Genomic DNA, 13757 nt, shown 5'->3' with positions numbered 1-13757 from the left:
ATTTTATTTAGATAAACTGCTCTTGAGGGTTCTTATTCAGTCAGCATCTCAGGCCCAATGTGCTGTTGGAATTCTTTTTCCTTTCTTGGGTTTTTGATAGGATTGAAGACTAGATAGTCATAGTTACTTTTGTCTCATGACTTAGCCAAGCCATTTCTAATATAAGACTTAGAATGATTAGGATAGAATAACTATTGAAACATTTAGCATGTGTTTCTTGATTGATATTGTTTATGCTGGTTGGAATTCTAATTTTTATACTTGGTATTTGTTCTTATTGTATATAGTTTTGTATTGGGTTTGGAACTCTCTTATTTAGACAAAAGGGGGAGGTGCTGTGAGAACTCCTTCAGCCAATGGCCTTTGGGAAGCTGGCCCACTTTGGAGGTGGTTTTGGGCACTATATCAGCAGATGTAGGGGTGTGCACAAGCCCCTTGGCTGCTGGATTCAGTTCCAGGACTGCTGATCACTCCTTTTTCTGTGAGTTTACCCCTAAATAAATAAAGCTTTATTATACCCCATTCTGGGCTAGTGTGGAACTATTTTAAATTCCAATACCTGTGTGGCCAAGGAAACTTGGATGGAAGTAAATCTCCATGATTAAATGTGGACAAAAGTCACTAGCAATCCTTAAAGAAAGAAGAAAACTGCACACAAAAAACACTGTGTTCAGTATCCTTGGATTCATTTTTGAGTTCTCTGCAAGCCATCTTCTTGTATTCACAGATGTCAAAGAGCCCTGGAGGAGGAATGTCTTCACCCTTTGTCGAAGTATAAATTATGTAACAAACCCATTGGTGTATCAAACCACTGGCATTTTAATAGGGGCACCTGTTCAGACCATGTGTTCAGAATCCTGACACTTCAGTCCCCCTTGCCTTCTGATGTCCTTCAAAAGCAATGAACTCAGAAAAACACACATGCATGTGCACATGCACATGTACATGAACACACTGCAAAACTCAATATGAAGAACTGAAAACGAAATGTATTTCCATCATCCCTCCTTTACTTCTTTTGAGCCCCAGGATATATGGGATTCTAAGGTCAAATGAGAATCATATTTTTATTGCTTGTCACTAGCCAGTATCTACTCACTTGCTCTATCCCATTTGCATAGAAAACTGACACTTGACAAGGTGTCCTTTCATTTCTTATCTTGGTAAATGTGTTAGTTTTGTATGTTTTCTGCTGCTTAGGACATAATGAAGTCTTGCCAGACAACTACCTACCCTGGGATGCATGTCACCATTCCCAATCCTTACGCACCAACAAGCTCCATGGCTCTTCATCCTCAACCACCTCTGGGTTTTCTAAACACAGGAAACCAAGTACAGACTGGGCAACTTTCTTACATTACATCTCCGGGAATCCTCACTACCCTTCAGCTCGGTCTGGAAAATGTGCCAACAGGGCATCCAGCTCCAGGAACAACAGCAACCAACCCCAAATTTAAAGATGCAGCAATGGCTCTTGGGGTAAGTGTATTTGCCACTAGAGTTTTAAAGTTTCATTTGCAAGGTTTTGTGCATCTGTCAGTTACAATAGCATATTGTTAAATGAGCAAAAATATTGGAAGATTGTTCTGCTAACTGTGCCTTTCCCTGAAAGAAAAGCTCAATCTGTGTGTGAGCTACTCTGGGTTAATTTATTTTAGATTCAGTCGTGAGTCTAACAATTGACAGGAGACTTTTCCTACTTTTCGCTTGATCGCACTGCTATGAAAGTCTTTTTAGACAACCTCAGCTCTGTCGCTGGATTGGTTACACATGTATATTCCTAGAGAGATGAATTAACTTTAAAGAGATCATTGAAAACTGTTTGAAAGGGAACAGAGCTACCAGCAAACAGTCTGGAAAAAGCAGAATGTGAAAAACCCTTGGAAATTTATGTCTTTGTTCCTTTACTTCATGAAAGTTGATTTGAACTGGACATCCGCAATCTTGTTTCTATCAGCATTGGAAAGCAAGCCTGACTTGTAGTGAAGACTCTACACCCTTACCCAGAAGTCACCACCATTTGTTAGCTTTCCCCATACCTCTTCACACACTCCCACCAATGTGTTATTGGTACAGCTCCAAAATCTTGGCTACGGGAGTCAGTAGACAACAGGTGCCCACTATGTACTTGAATTCTTCTAGCCATCTTACCAGCTAGTGCTTTTCGGCAATTTAGTTGAGTCACAGTGTTTCAGGCAAGTAAAAATAAACAGTACTCCTCCACCCTCCAGCCCAGCAGCTGTTCTACACTGGGAAGGTGGCTCCTTGGATCTTGCCCTGCCAAGTGGCGTGCATTCCCTGCAAACGCATAGCTCCCAAAGCCAATTCACACAGTTGCTGAAAATATCTGGAAGTACAAAGCAGGAACAGCCTCTGCCTTCAGGGGACCTATGGCCAAGCTGGGGAAATCAGGCTGCACACATAATAAAGATGCAATCTAGAGAGTGTTGGGGAAGGTGAAAATATACTATATAGATATTGACCGAGGCAAACCAGACTAAGAAAGACAAAAATCTTGTGTTGTCTCTCATACACATGTCCTGTCTTTTACTGTTAGGGGCGGGGGGGGGGGGTGGCAGTGTGTGTGAGAAAGTAGAGAGGAGGTCACAAGAAGAGAAAAGAGGTGCTGAGGAAAGGGAATGGGCAATAGGACACATGTAACATGAAAACAGAAGGGAGGCTTGTGGGAGCGGAAGGGTATACAGAGGGTGCAAAGAAACAGATGAGAGTAGAGGAGAAAGAAAATATCAATAATTTCAATAATTTCTTTTGAAAATGTCATAACAAATCCTAGTACTTTATATGCTAACAAAAATTAAGTAAGTAACATATAGAGTGTAAGAGGGAGAAGAAGAAGCAGGCAGTGAATGGGTAGAAACTTGAAGTTGATCAAGACTGGCACTCCAAAGGCATAAAGTTCAGAGTGAACCACACAGATGTCAGGACAAGAAAAAAATGGCCAGTGTAAAGGCTTTAGAAGAAGATTGTGTGTGGTGTATTTGATGAACAGGAGGAGGCCAATAAAATAGAGCAGACTGCACAAAGAAAGGAACAGCTGGAAGGAGGCCAAAGGGTAGGTGGAGACAAACCTGGTGGTACATCTGGAGCAGACAGATGACTTTTACTATGTGGAACAAAGATCCATTTGAAGCATTCCTCCTGGCAAAAAAAAAACAAAAACAAAAACACAGATGCAATCAAAATATATTTAAAGAAAAGGCAAAGTTCTGCTAAAAATAAAATAAAATATTAGTTAGCAGAAGCTGGGTCCTCTCCACGAAGACTGTGAAGCTACACCCCAAGTTACCACAATACTTTGGGGACCACAGATGGTGGGGGTAGAATATTTGGTCCCCTCTGCTCAAAACCTCTGTGATGGTTAGCTTTAACTGTCGAGTTGGCACAGCCTAGAATCACCTGAGAATAGAGACTCCATGAAGGATCTTCTGCATTGTGCTCCCCAGTGGGTGTGTCTTTGAGGCTTTGTCTAATTAAGTTCATTGATTTGGTAGAACCCAGCCCACCATGGGTGACACCATTCCCCAGGCTGGGATTCCTGGGCAATATAAGAATGGGGAAATCAGTCTGAGCATGAACAAATAAGCAGGTATGCACACATTTCTATCTCATGTGATATGATTGGCTCTTTGAAGTATCTGCCTTGACTTCTCTACAGTGACAGACTATAACCTGGGATTGTGAGCTGAAAATAAACCTGATCTAAATTACTTTTTGCCTATTGATATTTTATCACAGCAACACAGGAAACTGGGGATGAAATCAACTGAGACAATCACCAAAAACACAGAACAGGTTGAATGTTTAAGTGGTTGGGGCTGTAGGTAATTTTAATCAATGAAGTGTAGAGCCAGGGTTATATGGGCAGAAAGAGGGGCCAATAGGGATGAAAAGTTCTAACTGCCCTTCATCACGATGACAGCAAGGACGGGAAGTCTGTACCCAGACTGTGCTCCTAGAGAACGACTTGTGGAAACAAATCTGAAGTCAGATGCAGGAGTTTCCAGTCTGAGACACAGCATTGGCTAAAATGGGTCACTAGCTCTCAGAAGCTGTGTTTGAAGGATGATGAACACATGTGGATGAACAAGAAGAATTGTTCAGAGGGAAGGTTCATGGCTTTCACAAGTCTCAGTGCATTTCAACAATGTATTATTATTTTAGCATATTTATGAAACTTGTTTTCTTTTAATTCAATTTCATTTTATTCATTACTATTCATTGAGAAAATAAACACAGAAATTTCTGTGGCCCTAGTCTTCCTGGATAGATAAGATCAAGCATAAACTTCAAGAAGAAATGGACTGTGGATATGTCACTGAGCTTTGGACCAATACAGCAGCTGTTGCTTCTCAGAAAACTGTTTACTCTACAAAAAAAAAAGAGTGATAAGAAAGTAAAAGGTTTATCCCTTATCACTGGTGAAATCCTTCTCACCTGGTATGAGAAAAGTTGCATATCAGCATTTTAAAAACAAACAGTACAAAGACTAGAACAATGGTGCTGGGGTTAAGATCAGTGGCTGCTCTTGCAGAGGACTCAATTCCATTCCTAGCACCCCTTGGTGGCTCACAGTTGTTTGTAACCCCAGTTCCAGGGCATCAGACCCCACTCCTCAGGCATCCTGAAGCACCACCAGGCATATAGATGATGCACAGACATGCATACAAGAAAAACATCCAGACATGGAAAATAAGATAATAATAACTTTTAAAGTTAAAAACATGAAAATATAAAAGCAAATGATGCCATGTGTTTTATATCTTAAAATATGAGGAATTAACAAAGAAAAGGTTCATTTAACTAGCATAATGACCACAACAACCCAGAATGGGTGGAACCAAGATAAGCTTGAAAGGACAGATTCCAAATGTGTTTTGGAGTCAGTCCACTGCCATGCATTCTGGGCATCTGCCCCTTCATAACGGTGTGCCCTTGGGCACTTGATTTCTTATGACTTTCCATCTTCACCTAGTTGTTGGTAGAGTGACAGGCAAGATGTTTAGAGCATTGTCAGGTGTATGATTGATACTCTAGGAGTGACTTCATCTCTATTGACTCTTTTTCTTGTGCCTGGACAGGAAATTGTGCTACTTCTGCAAGACAGTCACTGTCACCCCAATCACAGCATTCTTTACAAACTTATAGACTCACAGAGGACACTAGGAGATTCTTAAGGACTCACATTTTCTAAAGGCTTCTCTGGAGACCATCCGGAAATCAAACAAAGTGCCTCTTAAAAATGTTTAGTGTGTGTGTGTGTGTGTGTGTGTGTGTGTGTGTGTGTGTGTGTGTGTGTGTGCAAGCACATATATGGAGGTCAGAGGGCAATTTGCAAGACTCAGTTCTGATGTGGGATTCCGCTCTGTATGCTATGAATATGTTTCATTACCATTGGTTAATGAATAAAGCTGCTTTGGCCTATAGCAGGGCAGAATATCGCCAGGCTGGAAGGGATATATAAAGAGAGTAGGCAGAGTCAGGGAGACGCCATGTAGCTGTGGAAGGAGAAAGACACCAGACCTTACTAGTAGGCCACAGCTTCGTGGTGATATATAGATGAATAGAAATGGGTTAATCTAAGATGTAAAAGTTAGCTAATAAGAAGCCTGATCTAATAGGCCATGCAGTGTTGCAACTAATACAGTTTCTGTGTGATTATTTAGGTCTGGGAAGCAAGAAATGAACAAGCAGTCTCAGTTTACAAAATGGCATGCCAACGTGAAGCAAGTATATCCACATAAAACCTGAATAAAACCTGAGAGAGCTTGGGTAGACACAAAAGAACAGAGTTAGCAGGGTGGTGGTAGCGCACACCTTTAATCCCAGCACTTGGGAGGCAGAGGCAGGCAGATCTCTGTGAGTTCAAGTCTAGCCTAGTCTAGAAGAGCTAGTTCCAGGATAGGCTCCAAAGACACAGAGAAACCCTATCTCGAAAAACCAAAACAGCATTTTCTTGGGTGGGCTCTGTTTGCTAGAAGGAAACAGAGGCACAGTTCATTTAAGAGAAGGTTTCCTGACTCAGCGGTGGCAGCAAAAACTGTGCAGCTTCTTTAAGAAGACTTCCTGGTTTGTGCTAGTTGCATGGACAGCTATGGCTCGCTCTTTCAGGAGGTTCTAAACTGAATGGGGTTTGTGAGCAGTGTGCTAGTTGCTTAATGTGACACAGAACAGCTGCATCCCTGGAGCTAGGGAAGTGAGCATACCTCCACCACGTTGGATGGGGAGGAGCAAACAGACAAGGCCACAGAGTTGATCCTAGCCATGGCCACTTAGCATTAAAAAAAAAAAAAGGAAAGGTGCTCCTGGTCAGAAATTGATTAAAGATACACAATAAAGACAGATTCAGACATAAAAAAATTCTAAACAAGATACATTGTATTTTTAAAATGTATGAATGTTTGGGAGAGAGAGGAAAAAGAGTATACACACAGAAGATGAGAACCTGTGGATTTCTTCCAGAATAATGTGATTTTATGAAACAAAATCCCCCCAAAAGGTCTCCATGAACCCTAAAATTACTCTGCCCAACAAATAGCAGAAAATAGTTTGGAAAATACTACACCCAAATTCCCAAAATGATTGTTTATAAATGTTTATTTTCATTTAAAGGAGGTTAATTATAAGTAATTAATGGTCATGGTCAATTTCTAAAAGAAAAAAATGAGGGGCATATGATGTACAGAGATGGATACATTGGTATGGATTTTGGTCTACTGATACAAATTTAAGGTCAATTTGTTTCACTGTGCATATATATTTCTGCTCTTGTTTAAAGTATTGTGTTTGTGCAGTTCATTTAAAAACATAATGCCTAATTTAAAATACAGATTAATAGTCATTTAGAATAGTCAAACTTGTAGTTATGTTAGTTAGGTTTTCTAGATATATAGAGATATATTTCACTTAAATATTCTTCAAACCTTTCAAAGACTTATAGAATATGGCATTTAAAATGTTTTAAGAACTTAGACTTTTCTCAACAGTGAGACATGTCTAATTCTGGCAGTACCAATTACTTCAGAGAGGTTGGTGGGTACTGAAGAAACTTGTGGAATTTGCCTTCAATGGGACAAGGTTAGCCATTTGAGCACGAAACTGTTCTTACCTAGACTAGTTAATAGTATGCTGTATAAACTGGACATGCAGGACCCACAGAAGAGTGACTGATAAACTTTTCAAAAGATGGGGTGGTTCTTCCTGCTTCATAGAAGAAACTGCCAGACATTCTGCAGGACATAGAAGAAAGCAACTGATAAACTTTGCCATCACAAGGCAGAACAGATCTTCACATTCCCTGTTTCGTGGAAAAGTCTGCTGGATACTATGGGCCTGTAGGCTAAAGATGGATGCCCCAATGGTACAGAAGAACTCTGGGTGACTGTCCAGGCAGCGAGATGTTTCTGTCACTTCTAGAGTTTTGGAAGTTGCTTACATTGCATTTCCTGTTAACTTAGGTAATATTATATCATTCCTGGAGTTTTTGATGGAGTTGAAGATTAGATATAGTTTTCCTCAGTTATGACAAAGATAAGTTAGTTATTAAATTTTAGACTCACAAAGATAAAATAGATGTTAGAATATTTTCTTTAATTTTGCCAGGTACAAATAGACTAAATACTGTAACTGTAATTCTTGCTTCATGCCTGTTTTGTTATATGTAATTTTACTATGGTAAAATTAAAACCTTCCTTTTATTTAGACAGAAAAGGGGAGATGATATGGGATTCCCCTCTGTAGGCTATGAATATGTTTCACTACCATTGGTTAACAAAGCTGTTTTGGCCTATGACAGGGCAGACTATAGCCAGGCTGGAAGGGATATAGAGAGTAGGTAGAGTCAGGGAGACACCAAATAACTGCTGAAGGAGGAAGATGCCAGACCCTACTCGTAGGCCACAACCTCATGATGATATATAGATTAATAGAAATGGGTTAATCTAAGATATAAAAATTAGTTAATAAGACGTCTGAGCTAATAGGCCAAGCAGTGTTATAATTAATATAGTTTCTGTGTGATTATTCGAGTCTGGGCAGCTGGGAAATGAATGTGCAGTCTCTGTTTGCACAGTTCTTCCCACCACATGGGGGGGTCTAGGTATCACACTCTGATCATCTGTTTAGATAACAAATTCCTTACCCACTGAGCCATCTTACTAGCCCCTCAAACAGAGTTTATTCATTTAATTAGTTAAATAGTCAATTTCCAGACCAATTGCAGTTTTCCCTCCCTCTCTGCCTCCCAGTCCCTCTCTTCAGTCTCTGCCCCATCCAGCTCTCCCCCTTTCTCTCCTTTCTCTTCAGAAAAGGGCAGGCCTCCCATGTATATTAACCAGCCATGGAGTATCGAATCACAATAAGACGAGGCACTTCCTCTCCTACTACAGCAACCAAGTAGGAGGAAAAGGGTCTCAAAAGCAGGTAACAGAGTCATAGACAGACCTTTATTCTCATGGTTAAAGAGTCCCTCAAGAAGACCAAGCTACACAATTGTAACATATGTACAGAGGGCCCAAATCAGTCCCCTCAAAACTTGCTGCCAGTTCAGTCTCTGTGAGGCCCTACAAGCCCAGGTTAGTTGATTCTGTGGTTTTCTTGTCCTTGGCCCCTCTGGCTCTCATAATACTTCCTCCCTTTCCATGTGATTCCCTGAGGTCTGCCGAATGTTTGGCTGTGAGATTCTGTACCTGTTTCCATCTGTTGCTGGGTGAAGCTTCTCTGATGACAACGGGATCTATGAGTATAGCAGAATATCATTAGAAATCATTTCATTGGCTATTTTTTTTGTCAGTCATGTTTGATTCTATCCTGGTCTCTGGGCTGTCCAGCCCCTGGGTCTTGACCCTCTAGGCAGTGTCAGGGGTGGGCTCCCTCCCATCATATGAGTCTCAAGCTAGATCAGTCATTGGTTGGCCATTTCCATAATTTCTACATCACCTTTACTCCAGCATATTTTGTAGGCAGCACAGATTGTAAGCCAAAGATTACATGGGTTACTTGGGGTCCCAATCCTTCCACTGGAAGTCTTGCCTGGTTACAGGAGATAGCCATTCAGAATCTGTATCTCCCATTGCTAAGAGTCTTAGCTAGGGTCACCCTCATAGGTTCCTGGGAGTTTCCACTGTGCTAGGTTTCTAGTTAATCCTAGAGATTCCCCTGGTTCCAGTTGTCTTTACCAGTACTCTCTCTCCCTCCATCCTCTCCCCTCCTGATAACTCCTGTTCCCATGCCCACCCCTCCCCATCCAGACACACACTATTCCCCATTAATCTGTGATGTCTATTCTATTCCTCCTTCACAGTGAGATGCACATGTCTTCTCTTGAACCCTCCTTGTTACTTAGCTTTTTGGGTCTATGGATTGTAGCATGGTTATTCTTTACAGTTAATATTCACCAATGATTGATGACATACCATATTTGTCTTTCTGGGTCTGGATTACCCCAACCAGGATGATCTTTTCTACTTCTATCCATTTGTCAGCAAATTTCAGGATGTCATCGTTTTCACAGCAGTAAGTGTGTAAGTCTACCACAGTTTCTTTATCTGCTCTTTGGTTGATGACATGTAGGTTGTTTCCAGTTTCTGACTATTACAAATAAAGCTGCAATAACCATAGGTGAGCATGTGCCCTCATGGTATGGTAGAGCATCCTTTGAGTATATGCCCAGGAGCAGTATAGCTGGGTCCTGAAACAGGTCAATCCTCAGTTTTCTGAGAAACTTTGATTTCCTAAGCATCTGTTCATGTTGCACTCCCACCAGCAACAGAAGAGTCTTCCTCTTACTCCACATCCTCACCAGCATGAGCTGTCACTTGTGTTTTTGATCTTATCCATTATGATAAGTGTAAGATGAAATCTCAGAGTCGTTTTGATGTGCATTTCCCTGACAGCTAAGGATGCCAAACAAGGGTTTGACTTGAGGCCCTTCCTCCCCTGTTGTTTCAGTATACATCAAATCATTCACTGTTTGGGTGAGTTCTCAGAGATTCTGGCAAGATGGACAGTAAATAAAAAGGAGTTTCATGGACTAGAAATAAAGAAATCATTTTAAAATACCTCTTTGTTTTCCTTTTCAGGCAGTCCATATCATAACTGGATTGATGCATATTGGCTTTGGAATCGTTCTTGGGATGCTGAGCATCAATTACCATATGTCTTGGGCATTTTGCTCTGTTGCTTTTATTGGCGGATATCCATTCTGGGGTGGACTCTCTGTGAGTAGATTGTTGGACATCTCTTCCCTTACAGCCTGCTCACAGCTCAATTCTTGATAGATGGCGTGTCTGAGGGCTAGAGAACTTTGAGAAATAACAGCTCTGCTTGAGCAGGAGAAAGGGGCCTGTACTCCCTGCTAGAGACTGACAACTTAAACTCACTGTAAATGCAAGCACAGATCAAGAACCAATATGCTAGATGGAGAGTTGTGACGAGTGATCAGAAACATGGCAAAACTAGGCCATTGACAAGATGAGGTTGAGGACAAGATGAAGCTGAGCAGGAGACGCAATCATCCATGCAAACTCAGAGCCATCTGTAACAGTTCTTCACATGCAAGAAAACAGGAAGGGGAATCAGAGATGTATCCCCAAAGTGAATCTTAAAATAACTGAGTGGTGTGTGAGGGAAACCAAACATAGGCAGCTAGAGCAGCCTCCTGTCTAAGGAGACAGTCCCAGGTATAGCAGAGAACCTACCGGTCATGAATCTGTCTGTTTCTACAGTTCATTGCTTCTGGCTCACTCTCCATATCGGCTTTCAAGAAACCCTCCCCCTCTCTGGTAAGTTAAAAAACAGTCTACCTTTAAATCCTTTTAAAGACTGGTTTGATTTACTGCCAAGGACAACTTGAGAGGGTAGATTCAAAGAGTGGGGATGGAAGCTCGTTCTCAAAATATCTGCCAGCTACCAGGTAATGCCTGTGCTGGCGCGGGGGAGGGGTACACTCAGTTTGCCACCCAGAAAGGCAGAGTGCCACATCCAGGCTCTGGAAAGCAGAAGAGTGGACGTTAATATATGTAAGTGTTGTTTAAACTTTAGCCCGATGGCTCCCTGGTTCTGTTGGGTCATACGACATTCAGGTAAAACCAAGGAAGAAACTAGAAACCAAAACCCACCGACATGCCCCTTCAATAACAAAGTCCCGGTGTTCATGGCCACTTCTCAGCTCTGTCTTGTATTTTACTTTTCACTGGTGTGTAATTCCTATTCTTACTCAGATTGTCTCTGTTGTCAGTTCTTTAAACTGTCATTGAAAACATCTGGTTCAAAGGATAAGAGTGCACAGAAATGTCCACAGAGATGGGGGTTCAGTTCTCTCAAGCCATAGCATGCCCCTTGTTGCGATTTCATGCCTTTATGGCAAACCAGGAGAGAAACATTTTCCCCCCAAACCTAGAACAGAAGTGGTGTCAAGATTATATGAAGCTATGTGCAAGAACAAAAGATAGGGGAGATGGGAAGATGGAATCATGTTGTCTGTGCACTCCGGATAAAATAGTGGATCAAGCTAGAGGTAGAACCAGCCTAGCTCTGATTAGTCATATCTACTGTAATCCCAAAACAAAACAGAGCATCCTTCTCCGTATAGGGCCCTGCCCCTCAGAGGTTGTGTAGAAAGAGAGTGTGTCTTTGGGGACGGTGCAATTAGATAGGAATGTGTAAAGCTAATACTGGAACTAGCTCCTGTGTGATAGCTGTAAGAGTGAAAAGTGATATCATTTTAAATATAGAACAAAATACCTATCAGAGAATAATGCCCATTAAAAGTTTGCTCTTGTGACTGGAGAAATGGCTCAGAAGTTAAGGTCACTGACTTGACCACTCTTCTAGAGGGCCTGTGTTTTATTCCCAGCACTCACCCAGTGACTCATAAGCTCTGTAACTACAGTTCCAGGGGATTCGATGGTCTCTCCTGGCTTCCTTGGGCACTGCATACTCATGGTACATAGATATACATGCAGGCAAACACCTACAAATTTAAAATAAATAAATAAATCTCAAAAAATAAAAATCTTGTTTGTCCTTTTATTGGTTTACAAAGTAGAGTTGTTTTTTTATTTTTATTTTTATTGAGCCAGGGTTTTTCTCTATAATAATCCTCACTGTCCTGGAACTCACTCTGTAGACCAGGCTGGCCTTGAACTCACAGAGAGTCATCTATCTCTGCCTCCCAGGTGCTGGGATTAAAAGTGTACACCACAACACCTAGCTGCTTTTTAATTTTTACTTTCATTTTTTTCATACAATATATCTAAGTATATTCTCCCCCCCCCCAAATCCTCCCAGATTTTCCCAACTTTCCTACTCATTCAACTTCATGTTCTTTCTCTTTAATAAAAAAAAAAGGAAAGGAAAGGAGGATGGGAAGGAAGGAAGGAAGGAAGGAAGGAAGGAAGGAAGGAAGGAAGGAAGGAAGGAAGGGGGGAGGGAGGGAAGGAGGGAAGGAGGGAAGGAGGGAAGGAAGGAAGGAAGGGGGGAGGGAGGGAAGGAGGGAAGGAAGGAGGGAGGTATCAGGAACAAAATAACAAAACCTTCCCCCTAGATCCCTGACCCTGAGAGGAAGGTTTTGATGAAGACATCGCATGTAGACTTGAGCGTTCCAAAGTCTCTCACTCTGTCCAGCTGTGGATGTCACAAATGTTGTTTCATGCTAGGGATACACTCAGTGGTAGAACACTTGCTCAGGGTGCACCAGACCTTGAGTTCATCCCTCAGCACAATGAGAACTAAAATAAGATGTCAAGGATTAAGAACCATCAATTAGGCTAAACTCCCACTCCCTTTAAAGTCACCTGTCTTCTATATGGTTTTCTGTTCTTACTGCCTCCAACAGTTGAAAAGCACCCTGGCAACGAACATTATTAGTGTTATCTTTGCCTCTGTTGGCTTGATTCTGTTTGTGTGGGATCTGAACACCAACGGCTACTATTATCAGAACTACTGGATGGTGGTAAGTATCCTGCCATGGACCACAATGACTGCTCTCTCCTCAATGCCAGAGTATAGCTACCGTCACCTATTTCTTATACAGCAGCTCTGTTGAGAAAATTCTCTGTATTTCTAACCCTACTCCTAGGAATGTGATCGCTAAGATACAAGGTGAGAAAATTATATTTGCAGATAGATGATGTCAGAAAGACCAACCCCGTGGCCATCACAGGAGCGCTGGGTACAGCGTGGCAAAATACATGCAGAATTCCTTTTCCAGCACTTTATAATTCTGCATAGATAAGGTATCAAAGTGTGAAGTGGCTTTTGTAGGATGGAAACTGAGGAAGATGTCTGCTCATGTGCAATCAACTCCCTCTGGATATTTCCTTATTGTCATCAAATGCTTATTTCAGAGAAATACAAATTAATTTTGATATTTCTTTAAAACACCAGAAGACTTTTCCTCTCAGCAAGCAGACTGTTTAGGAATATCAGAAAATAAGTATGTGGGTTTTTTTTTCTTTGTAATGGTCTCCTTGCTGTTATGGAAAGTATCACAGAGTTGAACATGAGGGAGATAGCTCTTTTGATGAGTCAGGACATTTCTGAAGTCTGTATGAGACCCTCCCGTTCAGTCTAACATTCTATGTTTTTCTTATTTCAGCTTTCTGGGACAGGAATTGTAGGTGTGCTGGCAATATTTTCCTTGTTGGAGGTCAGCATAGCATGTGCCACGGTCCACTTTGCCTACCAAACCCTACTCCTTGGCAAAAGGGTAAGTTGAGTCTCTTCTGGGACTTGATCGG

General features: G+C 41.4%; 1 protein-coding gene across 1 annotated transcript in view; it reads left to right on the top strand.

Annotated features, from left to right (window-relative positions):
• The first annotated feature begins 1206 nt into the window (after window positions 1-1206).
• The window catches only part of Ms4a12 (membrane spanning 4-domains A12), a 12959-nt gene continuing 408 nt past the window's right edge, over window positions 1207-13757 (top strand). Inside the window, exons 1-5 of the mRNA XM_005369696.1 lie at window positions 1207-1483; window positions 10102-10235; window positions 10743-10799; window positions 12854-12970; window positions 13616-13726. Of these exons, the coding sequence (XP_005369753.1) occupies window positions 1207-1483; window positions 10102-10235; window positions 10743-10799; window positions 12854-12970; window positions 13616-13726 (696 nt within the window). The remainder of the gene's footprint in view (window positions 1484-10101; window positions 10236-10742; window positions 10800-12853; window positions 12971-13615; window positions 13727-13757) is intronic.

Source organism: Microtus ochrogaster, unplaced genomic scaffold (assembly GCF_000317375.1).
Source record: "Microtus ochrogaster isolate Prairie Vole_2 unplaced genomic scaffold, MicOch1.0 UNK56, whole genome shotgun sequence".
Classification (NCBI taxonomy): Eukaryota; Metazoa; Chordata; class Mammalia; order Rodentia; family Cricetidae; genus Microtus; species Microtus ochrogaster.
The sequence above is the reverse complement of the archived record's forward strand: the minus strand, read 5'-3'. Positions and strand labels throughout refer to the sequence as shown.